The sequence below is a fragment of the Gadus morhua genome, chromosome 2 (genome assembly GCF_902167405.1).
Source record: "Gadus morhua chromosome 2, gadMor3.0, whole genome shotgun sequence".
NCBI classification, from domain to species: domain Eukaryota; kingdom Metazoa; phylum Chordata; class Actinopteri; order Gadiformes; family Gadidae; genus Gadus; species Gadus morhua.
The window spans coordinates 25,567,513-25,590,277 of record NC_044049.1 but is presented as its reverse complement, the minus strand read 5'-3'; the positions used below and the strand labels follow the sequence as shown (position 1 = coordinate 25,590,277).

The window sequence follows — 22,765 nt, the reverse complement described above, 5'->3', positions numbered from 1 at the left end:
GTATTAATAAAGACTTGACTAGGCTTTCTATCTATCTAGACTAGATATATCCCTTGTCATTTATCCCTCGTCTTGTCGATTAGTTTGTTTATGTGACGATTTCAAAAACTTTTTTGGTTTTGTTTAAAGCATGCTACACGCGATTGGTTGGTTAGATTGGTGGCATGTAGAGCAAATTAAAATGATTCCCGCTTAAATACGAACGTTCTAGATGTAGCCTATAAATACTCCCGCTTATCATCACTTGATATCCAAACCACTACGGCGTTTCGATCTCTGAACTGAAAAGGGGTGGGTTCGTACAACACCGGGTGCCCAGTTACAGCCGCGATTAATACTTCAGCCGACATTTTGTTCAGTGAGTGAATAAAGGTAGGTAGGAACCAAAGTGCCTGCCGGTGTTCCCTGGGATCCACGCAAGCGAAGAGCGTCTACATTCCGATTGGCTGTCAGTGTTTGGCCGCTGAAGCGAATAATAGTCATTTGCATAAAGTTAAAAAGTTTTCAACTTCTTTTTGACGCTCTGGTCGCTCAACTTTGGCCGCTGGTAGCGTTGGTCGCTTTGGTCGCTTTGGTCGCTCTTGCCCATAGAAAGTGAATGACTTCCGGCGATTTGGTCGCTCAATTCGCTTCTGGTGTGGACGGACAGTTACTTTCTCTTTCGTCAACGATGTAAACCTATACGATTCTTACGTGGCATCGTCTTCACGCCTCGTTTCCACATACGTATGTTTTTCGTGTCCGTGCTTCCGTGAATTTACGGAAGGAGTCGCTAGTGTTTTACGTACGGGCATGAATTTATTTACGGACAAAAGATGTTAGAGAAATCAGCGGATTGCTTACTCCGGTAGGAAATGAGTGCCCAAATGAAGGAGTTCAAGTACCTCGGGGTCTTGTTCGCGAGTGAGGTACTATGGAGCGTGAGATTGGCCGGAGAATCGGAGCAGCGGGGGCGGTATTGCGTTCGCTTTACCGCACCGTTGTGACGAAAAGAAAGCTGAGCCGCAAGGCAAAGCTCTCGATCTACCGGTCGATCTTCGTTCCTATCCTCACCTATGGTCATGAGGGCTGGGTGATGACCGAAAGGACGAGATCGCGGGTACAAGCGGCCGAGATGAGTTTTCTCAGAAGGGTGGCTGGCGTCTCGGATTAGAGCCGCTGCTCCTTTACTTAGAAAGGAGTCCGCTGAGGTGGTTCGGGTATCTGGTAAGGATGCCCACTGGGCGCCTTCCTTGGGAGGTGTTTCAGGCACGTCCAGTGGGGAGGAGACCTCGGGGAAGACCCAGGACTAGTTGGAGAGATTACATCTCAACACTGGCCTGGGACGCCTCGGGATCCCCCGTCAGAGTTGGTCAATGTGGCCCGGGAAAGGGAAGTCTGGGGCCCCCTGCATGAGCTGCTCCCCCGCGACCCGACCCCGGATAAGCGGATAGGAGACCGGTACTTTGGAACATGAGGATCGACATATACAGAGATAAAAACAAAACCAACAGGCTTGGAAAGAGATCGCTGAGGAGTTTGGCCTGCAAGGTAGCCTACTTAGCCTACAAGTTTTGTGAAAAACATAAAAACTTTCATACGGTATCTCCGTAAAACGACGGCGAAAGTAAATTTTTTGAACGTATATTACGGACATACCGGACAGAAATGTTACGGAGGGGAGGAGTCTCGGAGGAAAAACGGACATTACGGAGAATCACGAATGAATGGACTTTCGGTCGGAGACGGTTGGATCGCATACGAGAATGTACGTATGTGGAAACGAGGCGTCAGACCCGTCCAGGAAGTGCTTTGCGGGATCTTTTGATCCTATTGAAATAGCAAATTTAATGACAGGACAAAAATGTCAGGTAATTAGGCCTACGTTATGTATATCTAGTTATTCTCAACACGTTGGCTTTACCTGCCTTGTTGAAATCTTTATATTTGTTTGTTCAAGATCGTGTGGCTGTTTCATGGTTTGAATTATTTTATGTCTTTAAAATTGTATGGCAGTCAAGGGCATCACAACCTAATGTTTGGTAGGCTATATTTAGAGGTAGGGTAGGGGGAGGATTGTATGTGTAATCCAGGGCATATAAAGACTGGGACCAGAAAATAATTATTTTCTCTCCATTGACACCCATTCACATTTTTCGATCTCATAGGTCCCATGAGCTCTACCGGATGAGTTTTTGATGGGTCCACTCCTTAAGCCAGGGGTGTTTCTAGGTTTCATAAACATCCGGGGCTTAGCCCAGACGGAAAATGAAAATGCCAAAATGATTTCTATGCTTTATTTTGCATGAATTCTTTTTCATAATGCTTCACCTAAATAAACAAAATGCGCAGTTTATTGTAGCTTAAAAATAGCTACCTGACTGCTGTGCTGTTTATCCCCAAATGTCTAAAGTTCCATTCCAGTTATTTCAGAGTAAAATTAATACAAGTGAGACAGTCTTTACACACACATCTGACTGGGGATAGGATAGGTTAATTCACTTGAGGTGGTAAAAAGGTTATGTTTTTGAACAGTTTATTCTCTTGCCAGAAGGACTATATAGACTAGGCTAGTACTTAAATAATTATAAATATTTTTACTTTTATTAAATATTTTAACCCAAAAATTATATTCGGGGCTAATTAAACACAGGGTCTGTGATTAGGATGTCTGGGTTCAGGGTCTGCGTTCAGGGCCTAATCGACCAGGTAAACACGCGTCCTGCCGTGCTCCTCCTCAATGTATTGAGCTCAATACATTCATGATCCAAAATCTGACCGCAGCTGACCTCAGATCTGGTGAACTGGGCTTTTATTTCCTTCACTTCATATGTTTCAACCAATCCTGTTGCTGGAGGCAGAGTTATTTGCAGACAAACTAGACCAGCCCATGAACATTTTAAAATGTAAATACAGACATTTCTGTATAATTAAGGTGTATGACAGCTCCCTCTGCTGGACAACAGTCTCACACCAAACTACATTTCCGTTTGAACCAACGTAGCTATAGTACATTGATGTGAGACGGGTTGGTGGATTGAACGTGTTTTAGTAGCAGAGAATGGCCTGCGGGGCAGTATGTACATTGTTAAATACATGAATAGGCTTGAATTTAGTAGTAATATGGAGGTTTCATATTTTTACAAAATGGATTATGTGAACATTGCAGAATAACAATCATGTATATTAAATGTATTGCGGGAGTTTAGCTTGACATTAACCAAGTTAAAGGACAATTAAATGAACCGCAACAAACATGTAGAAGTCAATGTGGGATTTTAATATATAAACGAAAACACTTGACATAAGTTTAATACAATTTTGGAAAGGAAAGCAGAGGAAAACATTTTCCCAAATGAATCTTTTCAAAATGTCACCACCATTCCGAAAGCAAGTGAAGAGGTTTTTGTAAAAGCAGTCCTCCCTGACCAGCTCTGTCCCTGACTCTAAACCCTGACTCTCAACCCTAACGCTAAACCCTCTGAGGGCAGGAAGACGCGCCTTCAGTGTAAAGGTTCGAACCACAGAGAAGGAAGAAAAGAGGAAGCAGTAGAGAGTAGTGAAGTAGTGAGGTTAGTGACAGACGTGAGGGAAAGGGGTGTGGAAGCACACGGTTACATGTGGGGTCAAGAAGATCACTCCTACTGGAGGTCAGTGATCCATCAGCCTCAGACTGCTGAGCTCAGCAAGTCTTCTGGAGGGCGAGGCTCAGATGAACTGAGGAGACGGGACCAGCAGGATGTCAGGATCAGGGCGGGTTCAGCTCAGGTGTGTCTGCCCGGACCAAACAAGGACATGGATTAGGTTCAATATTCAAAAGATGCAACATTATCTGAACCAAAGATAAGTCATTAAGGAGCAGGCAGGCTTCAGGGTGCCTTGCTCAAGGACGCATCACTGTATTCTGAGGACTTGAACCCGGCACCATTGGTTTGAGAGTTGAACCCCCAGCCCCCTACCTAGTCCACTATGTCCAGATACTGCACATTTATGAGGAATCCTTGATGGTAGAGTCCTGGTGGTCCTCAGGATTTGCCTTCCAGATGTACAGCTTCTCCATCAGTCCTCCAGGTTCCTGGTCTGGTTACAAACGTAATTTGTCTCCAATGTAAGGTAACAAACACAGGAGTAGTTGGGCTCTAATGCAAGGTAACAAACACAGGAGTAGTTGGGCTCTAATGGCGCGTAACAAAGTAGCAGCTGTAGTTTGTCTGGTAAAGAACCACAATAGTATGCCGTAACTTGTACTGGACAAACTAATACTGCGTTACAACAAGTCTACTCTGTTTATTTTAGGCAAACTTACAAGGATCCTGGTTGGTGGAGTGATGTCGTCCTCCAGAGTCTTGGCTCCTCCATCAGCTCTCCTCAGCCAGAATCCTGGTCTGGAACAAACAGCGCGAGTCTGGCCCTAAAGTCTGGTAACAAACATGTAGTTTGTCTTATTTTTAAGCCCTTTATTTCCAGTTTGTTTGGTTAATACAAACTTACAACCCTGGTTGGTAGAGTGATGGTCATCCTCCAGATTCACGGCTCCCCTACCAGCTCGCCTCCACTCCAGAAACACGTTCTAGTAAGTAAACACAGCGGTAGTTGGTTAACCCCCGTATGAATTAACTCACAGCTTGGCACAGATTTAAAGTCTTAAGATGATCAAAACCAGACCTAAACTACCGTGGATTTTAGTGTTTCAGATGAGCTTGGTGATGGTTACCCTCTGGTCCGGTGCTGCAGGCCCCTGGTCTCCAGCCTCAGTCTCCGGTCCATCCTGGCACCACAAGCCGGTCCCCAGCCTCTCAGCCTCGCCTTTCAGCTACAGCAGCAGGTTTATATCAGCATTTGCCCAACAATAAACTTATTTGACTCATCCGAAACCGAGTTACACAATTAATTGAACTATTATTTTATAACTCAAGGCCAGAAAAGACTTGAGACCAGACATGAGCATCCTGTTTTTGGAAAGAGGACAGCAGTCCACAAGTTTAAAGAAGTGGTTCAGGCCATGCATTGAAACTGACCTGAGAAGACTACTCACACAGAGCACTGACCCGTTCTGGAGGACTTCTGACAGGAGGTGGAGGTCCGGCTCTGGGTGAGGAGGTGGAGGTCTGGCTCTGGGTGAGGAGGTGGAGGTCTGGCTCTGGGTGAGGAGGTGGAGGTCTGGCTCTGGGTGAGGAGGTGGAGGTCTGGCTCTGGGTGAGGAGGTGGAGGTCTGGCTCTGGGTGAGGAGGCAGACACCTTGGGACAAACTACATGTTGAGCAGAGATGCATGCTGGGATACAGTGCTGTCTGAAGTCTTCAGTTCCATAGACACACCCCTCAGGAGAAACGAAGTGTTTGAGAATCTGTCGTGACATCAGTTACATGAGCTGGAATATCCTTCAAGATGGCGCCAGGATTCTCAGAGGAGAAAGGCCAAGAGGAAGATGTGAGGGTTCTTCCTCGCAGCCAGTGGAACACAACAACGGTCTTCAGAGTACCATAGAACACTTTGAAACATTCTCCTCTTTACACCTTGAAGCCCCAGTGAAGGTTTCCTTTCCTCCTCAGCTGAAGAGCACAACTTCAGCTCGAAGAGCGCACTAGCTGGAGTTCCCGGATTGGTTCTGGTTAAAAGGGAACCAATCGTTCAGCTAGTCCTGTCCGAAACAAATACAGTTCAGCCCGAGAAGAAGTGCAACTGAGAGCAAGACAAGATCCACAGGGCTCTCCATCAATCCAGCCAGGTAGGAAGAGCCGTCTCATTACACGTCTGAAGGTCATCTTGAATATCCATTTAGGTCCCTTTCCAACGTCAGACTCTCCTTGTGGAATTCCTTTAGGCGTCCATCCTCCATTGATCCTGATTGGTGTAGTCCTAGTTTGAAGTCACTGATCTGAACACGCCGCTTGCATCCTTTTACACTTGAGTTGGATACTCTCCTTCCTGCCCAGTGTGTTGGATCTCACTCCGGAGCGTCGCTCAGGGCTCTTCATGTCTACTGGAGGCCCTTAAGTAAACGTGTGGCCGTCCATCAGGTATGATTTAGTCACCATTCCATTACCCCAAGCCAATCACACAGACCCCCGTATGAACATTATCACTGTCAAAGCAAGCCGGACACACACACACACACACAACTGAGCCATAAAAGGCCAAACAATCATGCAGGGTAAAAACCTCATAGCAAATAACATTCCATCATCCACCCCCAGCTCTCCTGCCAGGGCACCCAGAACAGAACAACCAATGTCTCCAGAGACGTAAATTATAATAATAATAATACCATTTAATTTAGAGGCGCCTTTCAAGACACCCAAGGTCACCTTACAGAGCATATAGTCATCATACATTTTTTAAAAAGCAAGACATTGTGGAAAAAAAAAAGAAATAATCATAAGCAATAAGAAATAAAAAAAAACAAAAAAACAATCAAAACAGTGATCAGTTAGACGTTGTGTGCGAGTTTGAACAGGTGAGTTTTGAGTTGTGACTTGAAGGTTGTAATGGTGTCTGACTGTTTTATGTGTGGGGGGAGGGAGTTCCAGAACCTGGGTGCTGAACAGCTGAATGACCGGGCACCCATTGTAGTGAGTCGTGATGTGGGGATACATAGTAGTCCAGCAGAGGTTGAGCGGAGGGAGCGTATTCTTGGAGGAGGTCGCAGAGATAACTGGGGGCTAGGTTGTGGAGAGCTTTGTAGGTGAGGAGTAGGGTTTTGTATTGGATACGGTAGTGTACTGGGAGCCAGTGAAGTTGAATGAGGACAGGGGTGATGTGGTCAGATGATTTGGTGCGGGTGATGATCCGGGCGGCTGAGTTCTGAATGATATGCAGTCTGTTGATAAGTTTGGTGGGGAGTCCGGTGAGGAGGGCGTTGCAGTAGTCTATGCGTGATGTGACAAATGAGTGAACTAGGATTGCACCTTATGTACAGCATTCTTCAGTGGCGTCCCACATTGGTGATGGATTATGCTTGGCGTCTCCAAAATGTGTCCTAGGTGGATTCAACATCTCTGAAGTCATGTCTTTGTAGTCCAGTGGTTTCCTGAATGAGGGGCCTTCACAGATGCAAACGGTGCAGCTTTAGTCAGCCTGAGGGCAGGAAGGAGATCATCTGTTCAGAAGACCACTCAGTGGAGGGGGGAGGCTCTTGAGGAGCAGGATCCATATGGGGATGGCCCCAAATAAGACCTTCTTGGAAATTGAACCGTTCCTGAGGAGTCACGATGCCTGGAGGGGACTGTTGAATGTGTTCCATGGTTCTCCGTGTCAGACTGAAGTTGTGTTTTAGTCGTTGAGAGGAGGAGCCCCCTCATCTCCCCCTGGTGTTTCTCCTTCTGAATCCCCGTCTCCATCTTTAAGAACATTCCAGTCCATGTAACTGACGACACGACAGTTTCTCAAACACTCGGTTTCCCCTGAGGGGGCGTGTCTACAGACCTGTAGACTCGAGACAGCTCTGTATCCCAGCATGCACCTCTGCTCACTCAGACCACACCCTCACAGTAGAGCAACACTCATGTGATGAAGATGCAGAGCTCAGGAGAGTAGAATGAAAGAAGACTGAAGATATCAGAACCCAACCCATTACTCCAGCTTACAACAATAACTTGGAGCCTGTAACCATTTTAACAAATCATGAAAACCAACATAAACCAAACACCTAAGTAACCCATGAACCAATAAAACATCCTTAACAGGTTAACTCACCAGGAAGCCAAAATACATCAAAGTGCCCAGAGTAATGAGAAATTAATGACTTACAGTTTGCAGTTATGCTTCATGGTTAAGTTGGGATACTCACAGAACTGCAGTTAAATATCCATGATAGACCTTTGAAGGAAGGAACAGTATACTCATGGTCCAAATTTCAAACGAGAGGTAAACCACCACAATCCCCGATTTCCTTCACACATTATCAGTGATTTATATTCAACTACAAGTCACGTCTACTCACATCAGGTTCAGATGAGATGCTCCTCTTTACTTCAAAAAGTCTTTAACCTGTGAAACTGGAAGAGACAGTACAAACAAATGTGCTGTCCGGTTCCCTTTTAAGTGAAACGCACCAGATGCAACCAATTAACTAATTAAGAAAACCACCTGGCAGGTTCGGCACCCTGTGGTCTTCTTGGTAACAGTCAGCTCTGTGTTTGATCTCAAATGACCTCCCTTATTTTAATTAAAGGGATGAGTCTGATTTGACTGATTTAGATTCAAACTTCAAAACGAAAAAAGTCTACATTCAATTCACCTTACTGTGTACGCGAGTGAGTGTGTGTGTGTGTGTGTGTGTGTGTGTGTGTGTGTGTGTGTGTGTGTGTGTGTGTGTGTGTGTGAGAAGGAAGCTTTCATCAAAAAGACCAGAGTCGTCGCCTACCACCACACACGTTAACACACACACACACACACACACACCACACACACACACACACACACACACACACACACACACACACACACACACACACACACCATACAGACAAACACCATACAGACACACACAATACACCATATAGATTCACACCATATGCACGCACACACCACAGATACACACATATAGATTCACACACACTTTTGATACACACAACATATAGATACAAACCATACGCACACACAAATGACAGATACAAAACATATATATATACACGCACACACCATAGGTATTCACCATATAGATACGCACACACCATAGTTACACACCATAGATACACACCATAAAGATAAACACACCAAATAGACACACACCAGAGAGTAACTTCATATAGATACAAACTAGATACCACCCCCTCAAATTTCAAATGGTATACATACAAATATATGTAAAGGAATTTATACGAAAATGAAATGGCTAAAGTTAATGCAAAATTATGATGTAGTCAAACAGTCTACTCTCATTGCAGTCTTTGGAAGTTAATTCTGACTGATATACTGTTATCTTCCACAGCATGACATAACATCTCAGGAAGTGGTGGTGCTCCACTTTCTTCATACTGAAGGGTATAGTTCTTCTGATGTGCTGTGAATTCCAATATTAACACAACCGTAACAATGACCTACAAAAACTGTTTCTCTGTGTGTGTGTGTGTGTGTGTGTGTGGTGTGTGTGTGTGTGTGTGTGTGTGTGTGTGTGTGTGTGTGTGTGTGTGTGTGTGTGTGTGTGTTTTGTGCAGTCATTGCAGACGGTTTGCTCATTTCACGGAGGAGGGCAGAGAGATGGCAAGAGGATCTCTACCACCTATCTTAAGTAAATATATCTATGGTTGGATGTCCATGTCCTACAGGCTCCAGCGAGACCTTACTCCCACAGCCCGCTAAAAGGGGTGCAATACCAGACTTGGCCGCTGAGCAGCATTGCGAAAGTATGCACTGCTCCCGGGGGCTTGGGGCTTGCGCGGTACAGAAGAAGAAAATTGTGCTGCAGATGCTGAATAATCGCGAAAACGAATACATTTAATGATGGAGTCTCCGTCTTTCGTTTAGAAATGGCAACAATTTATTATGGATTTAACATAGAAAATTCAACATTCAAAATTAATAAAAAACCTTGATCAAGGAAATGTAACATTTACATAAATATAACCTCCAGCTTTCTTCAAGAGTGCCCGGTTTGTTTACATGATGTGGGCGCATCTGTCTGCGTCACACAAAGACCCGGCGCATTTACTGACGCAAATTACGTTTTGAAATGTTCAGCGTAGTGTCCGAATTCTCGTTTGTTTGTTCCCTATATAGTGCAATATATCATGAAAACTATATAGGGAATAGTGAGTGAGTGTATAGGGAACGATTTCAAACACAGCCTAGGTCTGCGTTTTGAGACTAGAACGGTGCCCCCTCAACATCGGTCCGACCAGAAACACGTCGGTGGCGGTGCACATGTCACAACCACGTGGTGTCGCTTTCCGTGTACGTCACGTCATAACTTTGGAAGCGGCGTCTCGCTTGAAAGCGGTGTGTGTGGCTCCAACAAAAGTATCCGCGGTCAGGATCTCACATACTGCGTTGTGTTTATCGTGTTGTTGACTTTTTCTCTAGTCGTACGCGATGTCGTCCTCACTCAAGGTAGACAACGAGCTCAAGTCGAAGGTAAGGACCCACACGTTGTGGATGTTAGACAGTCCTGTAACCGGACAGCGAAACCCATGGGTCTCGGCCTGGTCCACACAATCCACGCCCGGGGCCACCAAGAGAGAGAGATAATACTTAGCGAATGGTTATGACTGATGATAGTAGGGCCATTCACGGTAGTTCCCGCACTCCATTTATTTCCTCTTGTTGTGGACTCGACTGTTCTTCCGTTTTCTGTTGAGGCCTTTACATGTGGACAAGTTGTGACCACGAACCTAATATTCCACGTCAGTGTAGTAAATGGGCAGAGGTTCCCCCTGTGTAAAGTGTGGTTACCCCGTATTGAATGCTGTTCTGATCTGTATGTGTTTCCGTTCAGGGCCTGATGTGCTTCAGTGCCGTTGAACTTGTCTTTTGTTTGCTCTCATTGTTGTCGTTATTTATTTTTTTACAGGTGGATGCATTTCGAGAACAGATCACAAGCGAGGTATGCTTTTATTTTATTTTTTACATCTTCTTAAATTGTAATGCATAGTACATTTACAGAGATCAGGTGTTGTGGAGATAAAACGGCATCTCCCAGGTAGCTGTTGAAAGTGGATTCGTTTTGTTTATGAATTTGTTAGGGTCATTGTACGCATTAATAATAATAATGGATTGAATTTATTTAGCGCTTTTCTAGACACTCAAAGACGCTTTTACAGGGAAGGGGGAACCTCACTAACCACCACCAGTGTGTAGCACCCACTCGGGTGATGCACGCACGGCAGCCAATCTGTGCCAGAACGCTCACCACACACCAGCTTGAGGTGGAGATTGAGGGAATTAATGAGTCAGACAATTATATAGGATGATTAGGGGGCCAGATTGAATGAGCCTGGTTGGGCCAGGACACCGTGGTAGACCCTACTCTTTGCGATAAGTGCCCTGGGGTCTTTTATGACCTCAGTGAGTCAGGACCTCGGTTTTACGTCTCCTCCGAAGGACGGCACCTTCCACAGCACAGTGTCCCTGTCACTGCACTGGGGCATCGGGATTGATGAGTGAAGGGGCCAGAGGGAAGAGTGCCACCTATAGGCCACCACCCGACACCACTTACAGCACCTGGTATTCCCAGGCGGTCTCCCATCCCGGTACTAACCAGGCCCGACCATGCTTAGCTTCCGAGATCAGACGAGATCGGGTGTGTCCATGGTGGTAAGGCCACCATGGACCTCACAATAAGGAGGGATTTATGTGTTTCTTTATTTGTTTGGCCCGTATTTGCATGTTTTAAATGATTCTTAATGCTATAGTGACCTTAAGGGGTTGTCCTTCCATAAGCACAGAATGCACAGAGAAATTGTATGCAAAAATGTATATATTTATCCTTCTACTCTTATCAGGCAGAGCACCTGGTGGCTAGCTTCTTCCCGTTGAAGCTTCTCGAACTGGACAGTTTTTTAAAGGTAAGTCCTCTTTAAGTTGAGGGAATGACGCCACTGAAGGACTAGGTTTGGTCTTTTCTTTTTTATTATTATTATATTTCATATTGAACCTGGCATGTGGCCCAGTTAGTTGACACTGCCTCTTCAGGTCCCAAATATGCCAAGTGGGAAGTAGATCAGATGAACAGTTATAGAGATATAAACGAAAGACACGAGCACAGACATACAGACACATGGTTGTACACTCACACAAACGGTTGGACACTCACAGACACACCGGTGTGAAACTGACTTCGGCACGGTACAGATGGCCTAGTGTGAGTGTGTCCTTAACCCCTGAGAGTACACTCACACAGAGCGAGAGAGAGACGGGTGTACACTCACACAGAGCGAGAGAGACGGGTGTACACTCACACAGAGCGAGAGAGAGACGGGTGTACACTCACACAGAGCGAGAGAGAGACGGGTGTACACTCACACAGAGCGAGAGAGAGACGGGTGTACACTCACACAGAGCGAGAGAGACGGGTGTACACTCACACAGAGAGACGGGTGTACACTCACACAGAGCGAGAGAGAGACGGGTGTACACTCACACACAGAGAGAGAGACGGGTGTACACTCACACAGAGAGAGAGACGGGTGTACACTCACACAGAGAGAGAGACGGGTGTACACTCACACAGAGAGAGAGACGGGTGTACACTCACACAGAGAGAGAGACGGGTGTACACTCACACAGAGAGAGACGGGTGTACACTCACACAGAGAGAGACGGGTGTACACTCACACAGAGCGAGAGACGGGTGTACACTCACACAGAGCGAGAGAGAGACGGGTGTACACTCACACAGAGAGACGGGTGTACACTCACACAGAGCGAGAGAGACGGGTGTACACTCACACACAGAGAGAGAGAGAGAGAGAGACGGGTGTACACTCACACAGAGAGAGAGAGAGAGAGACGGGTGTACACTCACACAGAGAGAGAGAGAGACGGTGTACACACACACAGAGAGAGAGAGAGAGAGAGACGGGTGTACACTCACACAGAGAGAGAGAGAGAGAGACGGGTGTACACTCACACAGAGAGAGAGAGAGAGACGGGTGTACACTCACACAGAGAGAGAGAGAGAGACGGGTGTACACTCACACAGAGAGAGAGAGACGGGTGTACACTCACACAGAGAGAGAGACGGGTGTACACTCACACAGAGAGAGAGAGACGGGTGTACACTCACACAGAGAGAGAGAAGAGAGACGGGTGTACACTCACACAGAGAGAGAGAGACGGGTGTACCTTCGCACAGATGGGTACGCTTTAAAGGCCGATGGTGAGAGCCTGCAGATTTACTATTGTAATGCATTTTATTCATGTTTTTTTTTAATATAATTATTCATACTTTTATATTTGGCCATGCCAAAGACCGCCCCACGCTTGGTCGGAGCCTCGGCAGCGTACCGTCGGGGGATGACTCGATGCTTGTTCCCCCTCTCCTAGGAGCCCATACTGAACGTTGAGGACCTGAAGGAGATCCACTCTGAGATCGTCGTCAGGGTGCCAGAGCCCATCCTCTTCACAAACAGTAACCACGGCCTCGACCCGGTACGCCAACGTCTGGTTAAACCAATACGTTCGGATATCTTCTTAACGCTTTAGTCTATTTATTAGCCTGTGTCCTTCAAATCGGTCCAAATGAAGGCTGTACCTATCGGTTGCATACGGAGGATGCCTCCCATCGGGACAGCGTTCGATGACGTAGCAGCCGAGAAATGCAGCCTACGACAGTCGCGGCTGAGGCTTTGGGGTCGTCTTAGCTCAGGAGGTAGAGCGGGTTGCCTTGTATCGGGAAGGTTGCAAGTTCGATCCCCGGGCTCCTTCTAGCTGAGTGGCGAGGTGTCCCCGAGCAAGACGCCTCACCCTAACTGCTCTCGGCGAGTTGGCCGTCACCTCGCATGGTTGACTCCGCCGTCGTTGTGTGAATGAACCGTTGTCAGTCGCTTTGGACAAAAGCGTCTGCCTAACGCCCTAAATGTCAATGGTTTGGGACACAGCTCATGTCTGCATAGATCCTTTCCAAAGCGGTGCCATCCTAGGACAAAAAACAAAGTGTTGCTTGTTACAATAACTATACATCTGCTCCTTGTATGTTCCATGGTATGAATAGTACACTAAACTAGTGAAGTTTAGTGTGCTAGTACCCAGTACCCACCTGTTCCCTGGTACATACAAGGAGCAGGCCTATAACTGTACCGGTTTGTCCTGCTTGTATCAAGCTGGAGTAGGAATGCTGCGTGTGTTATGCAAATGTATTGTATATGGAGTACAATAGGAAAGCCCATGTTCGGACGTAAACAAATCGACAAAAGTGTACTAAGACGTGTGTGTGTTTGACCTTTCCAGCAAAATGCCAAGAAGAGGAAATTGGAGGACGGAGCTGATGAGAACTGTCGGGGTACAGACCTTTTTTTCTTTTAATGTTTTTAAACGAATTGATGCTCATCCATAAAATGTACTGCAAAGCCATTCAAGTCGTTCCAGTTGTTGGGGGGGGGTCACCTGGGGTCCACTAACGGAACCCCTGTGGGCGCGTCCTGGGTTTCAGATGGTAAAGGAGAGGCCAAGGTGCTGGTGGTGGCGCCGGAGAACATGATGCGCTGCAACCGGCGGCTGGTGGATCTGATCGAGCGTGTCAAGCCCGAGATCCGGACGCTCATTGAGAAATGCAACACGGTGAGGCTCTCTCGGCACTTGAGTTTAGAGTTCTGGCGATTTCCAGTATCGGAAATTTCTCGGCGGCAACGCATAGACTTGCGTACCCGCCGATACTGCCTTTCAGGCAGTATCGGCGGGTACGCAAGTCTATGCGCCTATCCGATATCATCCCATGACTAGCTCAACTAGTACACTTTCACAGAAAAATCCCGAACACTATGGTGTTTTGCTGCGTTTGTTAAAGGTCGGATGTGGAAGGTTGGATTTGTAACCGCGTCATCCCAGACCAATGTGCGTTCGAGCTACCAAGTCGGAAAAACATGGATGCGTGGAACTAACTTCCTCCTTATCGCCGTCATTAGTCTCCTTCTTTTAATCTGCCAGTCTTTTAAACTCGTCTGATAATTCAAACGTGTGATTTGACAAACGAGTGATGACTTTGTGTGAGCCATACCCACACGGTGACATTTTCAATGATAAAATAACTTGCATTCATGAAATTTCTTCAGGGGAATCCTATCCAAATAGTATCGCTGTTGGAATCACAAAGTTAGTTGTCTTTGAGATTGACGGGTCAATTTGTGTGTCACGTTGAGCCTCGCACATAGTAAGACCTGCCTCCAGACAGTAAAAGAAAACGATCACCCTACATGTTGAATACCTGCTACCTCTTTATCAAGATTGAGCTTCCAAATGCTGTCTTTCACATTTGTGTTTCCTTGAGTGTACCTATAAAATGATGCAGTGTTTGCTGTAACGTTACTGAGCGATGCGTTGCGATAACGTTAACTCACCGAAGTTGCACGACTGCAAGGTTTTCCCTCCAGCAAATGACGAACCTGATCTGTGACTAGCCTCACTGCTTCATTGTTGACACTCATTCATACGCTTTAGACGCAGGTGTAAGTAGTAATTTAAGTAATATAAGAAAAAAGATGGAGCCATCTCTTACCTCATGAAAACCAGGTGCATATAGCATTTGCCTTTTGAGATGGTCGATAGTCTCAAGTCTCTTAAGAAATGGTAAGAGTTAGCTTTTCACTTTTTACACGTCATCAAATTGAGGTTTATGTGTTTGTTGAAATGGGTTTTCAAGTTAAGTCAACCTAGACAAACTAACAAGCTATGAACTATTTGGCGTCATTTGAACCAATCACCCACGTCAAATGCGTTAACTGTTGCACCAGAGTTGATGCTGTGGTTGTGAAAACTGTTAGCTGTCACTCACTCGCTCTCACTCACCCACTGACTCCTTCTCTCTCGTCATTATCAGGTGAAGATGTGGGTCCAGCTTCTCATCCCCAGAATAGAAGATGGAAATAACTTTGGAGTCTCCATACAGGTCAGACATGGTGCAGTTCAATGTTTAAACACAGGAGGGCGATCTTTGCATGGGTTTTAAACTGTTCTCATATTTGTTTCTTTTCTTTTATTCTTCTCATATGCTCTATTCCTAACGGTTGAACATGCATTTTCTTGTAATTAAATGAAGCACCTGGTTGGAATGGCAGTAAAATCGAAATTTACTGCAACTTTAAAACTTTAAAACTCTAGAGACCAGTCCAATTTGAAATACTTCCGCTCTGCAGTACAGACACAAAGGTCCTTTTACATGAGACGCATAGAAAATATATGATGTGATAAGTGGGTGCGCACACTTAAATACATTCCATCTTTTGCATCCCTGTCTGAAAACTAAAGTTAAGACTATCACTTTTTTTTGGAGAACTTGGTATCCAAAATGAAACTGTTGCGATCCAACTGATCACCGTTATGGTATCAAAGCAAACTTAATTCACGTTACGCAGTGCAAGAAGACATCGGCTTATAGCGCAAACTGACATCGAAATGAACCATCAAGACATATAATGGATAGACGCCTTACAGACATATGATCGCCAAATGCACATGCATATTCGAGGGTCAATGGAGACCCAAAACAACGGATGCCTTGGCTCCTCCGACAGATCTCACCCGCCGTTTATCTACCCTGGGGCGGAACACGTTCGCCGGCTACCTTGTTTTATCTCTCGCCGCAAGAATCGACGCAGGGGGACTTCATCAAAGAGTTCACAGACTTTTTATCTGATTTTATTACATCTTATGATCACTTGTTGATTTTGGGCGATTTCAATATCGGTGTCTGTTGTCCGGATAGACCCCTGGTTAAAGAGATTTGCCATATGATTGATTCGTTTGGTCTGGTGCAACACATTAATCAGCCTACCCATATACTTGGTCACACCCTTGATTTAATTCTATCGTATGGGTTTTCTGTTGGCAATGTGTTCATTGAGGATGCGTTCTTCTCCGACCATAAACCCATTGTGTTTAATGTAAACCTACCAAACCCTCTGTCGCTTTTCTCGCTACATCAACTCTCTCACTGCTTGTCACCTCTCTGAATGTTTCCTGAGTAATGATGTGGCTAGGTCCATTTTGACTACAAATGACCTTCCTGGCAGCATTGATGACCTAGTGTCTCTATTTAATTCATCTTGTTCTCACATTTTAGATACCATTGCCCCCCTTAAACTCAGACATCCCAAACCTAAACCACAACCCTGGCTCAATGACACAACCCGCTCTCTCAGGCAGGCTTGTGGCTGAGCGGAAAAGGAACAAGGATAGACTTACCATCTCTGTGATATTTTCAAAAACTCATTAGCAGCCTTCCAGACAGCGGCTAAGAAAGCCAGAGCCAAACATTTCTCAGATATGATTAACAAACACGCCGATAGACCCAAAATCATTTTTAGCACCATCAACTCAATTATTAACCCCAATGTCTCCCCAGGGGTCGAATCATCCACAGGGATTTGTGAAACTTTTTAAAGTTTTTTTTATTTTTTTTTATTGATAAAATAGAAAACATAAAACTGTCTTTTACTCCCTCTGCTTCCAGCACTTGACCGGGTCCCCCAGCTGTTACAGCTATATTTGATCATCTTTCACCAACGACCATGGTTGATCTGAGAGATATTATCAAGCACATGAAATGATCCGAGAGGAGATGCTATCTCCTCTCGGATCATTAAAGACGCTATTGAAAGCATCGATCCAAGCATTCTGATCATTATAAACGCATGCCTTGTCTCTGGCACTGTTCCTCTTGTTTCAAGCACGCGGTTGTCCAGCCGTTGCTTAAGAAACATAACCTGGATGTTGACTGCCCAAATAACTACCGTCCCATATCTAAACTACCATTCATCTCAAAAATTCTGGAAAAAGCAGTCCGCTCTCTCAAGTACTGCCATTTCTCAACTCTGCCAATGTCTTTGAGCCCTTTCAGTCCGGCTTTTTTCCGTTGCACGTTGATGTCGGCAGGGTTGCTATGGCCGGTCGTTATGCGGAAATCAGAAAGACTGTCAGTCCTGTGTGTTCAAAGTTCGCTATGTCACAGCTGTTTCGAAAAGTGTGTTTCCGTCTCCCATTTTGCGAATTTACTCTTTCGCATTTCTCAAAAACCACCTCAAGCGAGCTTTTTGCGAATTAGAGGATTTTTATGCGAATGTTGGTGTTTCCATCACCGTTTACTGATTCGATACTTCAAAGTTCGCATAAATCAGGGGATGGAAACGCACCTACTGGCTGCCAGTACAGCAAAGGATAATTTTTAAGACTGTTCTTATGGTGTTCAAAGGTCAGGCCCCATCTTACATATCAGACCTTTTACACCCCCGCTCAGCTACTAGGTCCCTTAGATCCTCTAATAAGGGTCTTCTACACATCCCCCGCTCCAGACTGATACAAAAAGGTGACCGGGCCTTCGCTGTAGCTGCTCCGCGCTTGTGGAACCAACTGCCACCCGACATACGTGATGCCCCCTCCATTTATGCCTTTAAATCAAGGCTCAAAACCCATCTGTACAACCTTGCCTTCGCTCCCCATTAACTATCTGATGTCCGGTTTCATGTCTTTTATTAGTATTTTATTCTATTGTTATTTTGCCTTCATCTTTGCCTGCTGAATGCACCATGTGCAGCACTTTGGTCAGTGCAAACTGTTATAAATGTGCTTTTATAAATACATTTTACTTACTTACTATAGAGATAATTATGTCTATGAATGTCAGTGGGAGGGGGTTCCGTTTCAATTCCATGGGATGACCATTGTTGTGAACAGTATTACTGATGCATAATATTTGTTATGCCTGATGGAAGTATGTTTTCTTTCCCTACGGGAGTTTTGTACTTTATTAATGCATAAATATTAAAAAATATGGATAAAAAAATATATATATAGATATATATTTTGTATTATAATTGGGGGTAAAAATACTCCGGGTTAAGGCCGCTCTTTGTGTGTGTGTCGGTGTGCGTGCAGGAGGAAACGGTAGCGGAGCTGAGGACAGTGGAGGGTGAGGCGGCGTCCTACCTCGACCAGATCTCCAGATATTATATCACCAGGGCCAAGCTGGTCTCCAAGGTCGCCAAGTATCCCCACGTGGTGAGTGGGGGGGGTGTGTGTGTGTGTGTGGGGGGGGGGGGGGGGGGGGGGAGAATTATGTGTTTTCTTTGCTGTGATTGTGTTTTTTTTTCTTTGTGTGGTGCACGGCATAGGATATACACTCAATGTTTGTAATTGGTTAAAACTATGCCAAAAATGGTTGTAAGTTTGTCAAGGATGACTTGCTAATCATTATCAACCATCCGCAACCGCAATTAATTAACGGGTAAAAGATCAAAAAAACACTTGCAATTAGGTGTCAGTAGACATTTAGCCTATTATTTTTACTTCCCTAAGCGCGTGTGTGTGCGTGCGTGTGTGTGTCTTAAGGCCGCAGAGAAACTGTCAATCGTCACGTCATGGGTCTGTAGGTCAATGCACACTTCAGTCATTCTTCAACTGCGTGTTGCAATGGCTGTTCCTAAAAATGGGGAGCAGCTAATTGCAGAACTGGTGTTGCATTGTTGTGATCAGTGTCCACAAGCGCATGAAAGACAGGAACTGGGCTGACGGTCTCGAAATCGCCAAACCACATCCTGTGTGGTTAAAAAAACAGGATGTACGGATTTAACTACGAATGGGGTCAGTGATCATACTGATTGTCGAGGAGGACACCTGAAACTTGGGCTGCAACTGCAGAACTATTGCCCCATGGAATGAGTATTGGAAGGCAGCCTATTGTTTTTTCCCACCAACTCTATCTCTTTCTCGTAATCTTTTGTCTGTTGTTGTCCTGCGTCTTTCCTCACCAGTCACTTATCTGCAGCCTTCCCTTTCCTATGCTGTCCATCCTGTCGTGCATGAGCACTTTTAATCGGGCCTGAAAAGTTGACCCTGACAATTCATCGTCAGCATCCAAGGCCAGCGGCCCGTTTGCCCCGCCAGCAGTGTCCCGTTGTTTGTTTTTCTCTAATCCGAAACGAGGCCTCTGACAGGACAGTCAGGCACTGGCCAGGTCCGACGGCAAGTTGCCTATAGTGAACAAGAGACGACGACATAAGACGGATGATCCCAAAGGTTAAAGGTTCCATGACATGCCACCAGGTGTGAGTGTGATTACAAGCTGTTTTGGAAACTAGTGGGCGTGTCCACCTAGATCTGTGCTGGATAGATCAGTCTACCAGCCTACGCAGTGGACTGTAGCAAACGTTGCTCATCTATCCGTCACACATCTAGGTGGACACGCCTACCTGTGATGTCATAAGGGGAAGATTTCCAAAACGGCATGTAACGGCTAATCACACTCGCACCTGGTGGCATGTCATGGGACCTTTAAAGTTGACATATTATACCACCAGGTGAGACACGCCCACCTGTGATGTCAGAAGAGGCAGATTTTGAAAACTGCCTTTAATGGCTAATCAAACTCACACCTGGTGGTATAATATGTCACCTCTAATAACCCCCCCCCTAAAGGGCCGGGGGGGTTATTAGGGGGGGGTTATTTAGGCCGGGGGGGGGCCAAAGACAAGAGCCAAACGGCTAAAAAAGCACTGCTCAATTTCTGCAATTATAGGAAGCATGGTTACCTGGAAAAGGTGCTGTTTCTTGTAACCCTGAAATTGTGGGTTGCATAACAATGTGACTGACCTGTATTAATGTGCTGGCTCATTCCAAAAGTTTGATTCCTCATGACGATTTGACTTGTAATGTGGAATCATATAAAGTATCCAAAATGTGTTGTGGGATCATATAAAGTATCCAAAATGTGTTGTGGGACATATAAAGTATCTAAAATGTGTTGTGGGATCATATGAAGTATCTAAAATGTGTTGTGGGATCATATAAAGTATCTAAAATGTGTTGTGGGATCATATAAAGTATCTAAAATGTGTTCCGGCTGCAGGAGGATTACCGCATCACGGTGTCGGAGATCGACGAGAAGGAGTACATCAGCCTGCGTCTCATCGTGTCCGAGCTCCGGAATCAATACGTGAGTGTTGGGCACCGCTGGGGAGGGACTGGAGCACGAGAGGCGTGATCAACGGGCCTAGCTCAAACGACTCTGCAAGCAATTGGCCTGCATGCCGTCGCTTCCCTGTCCTCATTGTGTTGAAACAGCCAATGGCGCGCCAGGGGGAAAAGGCCAGCTTGTCGATTGGCTGCCGCAAAAAGGTATCTGAAGCAGAACAAAATGTATTGCTCTTCTCCAGACCCTTCTGCAGAGCAAACTCAAACCGCCGGCAGAATGGGCGGGGCTACCCAGCCTATCCCAACAGACCAACGCTCTGGCCTGCGCTGGGCAGTGATTGATTTCCATATATGGGCGTTGCCTTAAGTCTTCCATTAAAAAAAACGCTTTTGCACTCTTCACTCTTGCTGAATCCTATTGGAGGTAGAGGAAAAACGTATTCCCCACTGGAAATTCCCCACCCTTCCCTGCTGATAAAATCTGTTAAAGAGCAATTTAACCAAACCCCCCCCCCATTTTTATGGTCTTATATGATCCGAAACGTCGTACCATTCTATGCCATTCTGTCGCTGTAACTAAAGGAAGGCAGTAGTTTTGATGAGTAAAATTCAATGTTTTTGCCAGTCTCCCAAAAAACGTTAAGTTCGACTTTATTTCTTTTTTCAAACATTCATATGAATGCCAATCTGCTCAAATGTTTTCTTTCCTTCTCAGGTGACCCTGCATGACATGATCCTGAAGAACTTTGAGAAGATCAAGAAACCCAGGAACAGCAACGCCGAATCTCTTTATTGATGACCTCTGTTACCCCCCCCCCCCCACCCACACACACACACACACACACACACACACACACACCACACACACACACACACTCGCACACTCTCACACACACACGGCGTCAAACACTCACACACTCAGGTCTTGCTGTCGGGAGAGTGAGCATGTGCAGGGCATGCTTCATTGACTGCTGCAGCTCAATTTGGAAGGTTTCATAAACACAGTAGGAACACGGGCACTCACCCACAATTCACCTCATTCCCCCCCCCCCCCCCCCCCTCTGTGCGCACCCCCCCCCCCGGCCACACATTATGTGTATTAGTTTAATTTGCTAACCCGCTGCCCTCTTTGGGCCTCTGGATTCATTGGTATTTCCTGTCTGCTTGCGCTCTCAAACAAGGTGCATCCACCAGCGGTCTGTTTTCAAGTGGCCATCCATTATTCCCCTTACTTCGGCTTCAACTCCCAACTCCCACTCAACTCCCCGCACACGCGCACACAACATGCACACACACACACACACACACACACACAGTCTTTGCTATACAACGTATAGCGAAACGAAATGCAGCAAATGGTTGCCTTTGTGTAGCTTTCTTCTTTCGTTCCTCTTTTTAGCCGATGCCTCGGAGATGCATTAGGGTTAACGTGGGACCGCGTACCGGCAGTTTGGCGTCCCGGAGCTTCGCTGTGACGTGATTGCTCGCCGGGTTGTCATGTGAGCCGTTATCTCTGTGTATCTCACGCAGCCAACTCCCCTCTCTCTCTCCCTTTCACTCCCTCTCTGGCTCTCCGTCTCACACTCTCTCCCCTCCCTTTCCCCCCGCTCTCCAGCAGGCCTGGTTCGGGAGAAGGCCAAACACATTACTAACTGAGCTAGGGGCGGGGGGGAATGATAGATGGTACCCAAAACTGCCCTTTTTCCCCCTCCATGGTTTTTAATCAGTAAAGCAGATTTCTGTGGATTTCCGGTACTTTTTAGTTTTTGTAGGCTTTCCAGTGTGTTCCGAGGCATGTGTGTAGTGTTCCCGCTGCCCCACCTCCCCCCGGACGCGTGAGGTCGAGGGTGAGCTGTGAAGTGTGTAGCGTCTGAACGCTTTGTGTGCGATCTGTCCCGCCGTTCGACGCGAGTGCGGTCGCGCCAAGTGTGCTGACCAGAGTGTCTCATTGTGTTGTTTTTTTTCATTATTTGTATTATTTCAGTTGAGAAACTTAATGTTGCCATCGGTAGAGTGCACCTTTGTGGCGTGCTTCTTTTAAATAAACTCAAATCAAATCCCGTCTTTTCGTGTCATGATGTGACCACTGCTTAAAGCTGCACTTTTGACCTTCACAGGTCACCCCCACACCAAGATGTCATGTTTGGTTTATACCATCTTGTGAGAATAGGCCTTTTTCCTGTGTTTTAGTGATCTCCCAAGTTGGCGTGTCAACCTATACAGTGGAG

The 22,765-nt window shown here is 45.9% G+C and overlaps 1 protein-coding gene and 1 non-coding gene across 2 annotated transcripts; one reads left to right on the top strand and one right to left on the bottom strand.

Annotated features, from left to right (window-relative positions):
- The first annotated feature begins 9,809 nt into the window (after nt 1-9,809).
- Nucleotides 9,810-22,601, top strand: LOC115559494 (proteasome activator complex subunit 3). The gene is made up of 10 exons (XM_030378281.1): nt 9,810-10,052; nt 10,489-10,521; nt 11,420-11,482; nt 12,963-13,067; nt 13,866-13,917; nt 14,068-14,195; nt 15,451-15,519; nt 18,504-18,626; nt 20,473-20,559; nt 21,253-22,601. The coding sequence occupies exons 1-10, from the start codon at nt 10,011-10,013 to the stop codon at nt 21,331-21,333; spliced, it is 783 nt and encodes a 260-aa protein (XP_030234141.1). The 5' UTR covers nt 9,810-10,010; the 3' UTR covers nt 21,334-22,601.
- Nucleotides 11,127-11,245, bottom strand: LOC115539499 (5S ribosomal RNA). Its single transcript, XR_003975948.1, has one exon. It is a non-coding gene; the product is annotated as a 5S ribosomal RNA (ribosomal RNA).
- Nucleotides 22,602-22,765: the final 164 nt, after the last annotated feature.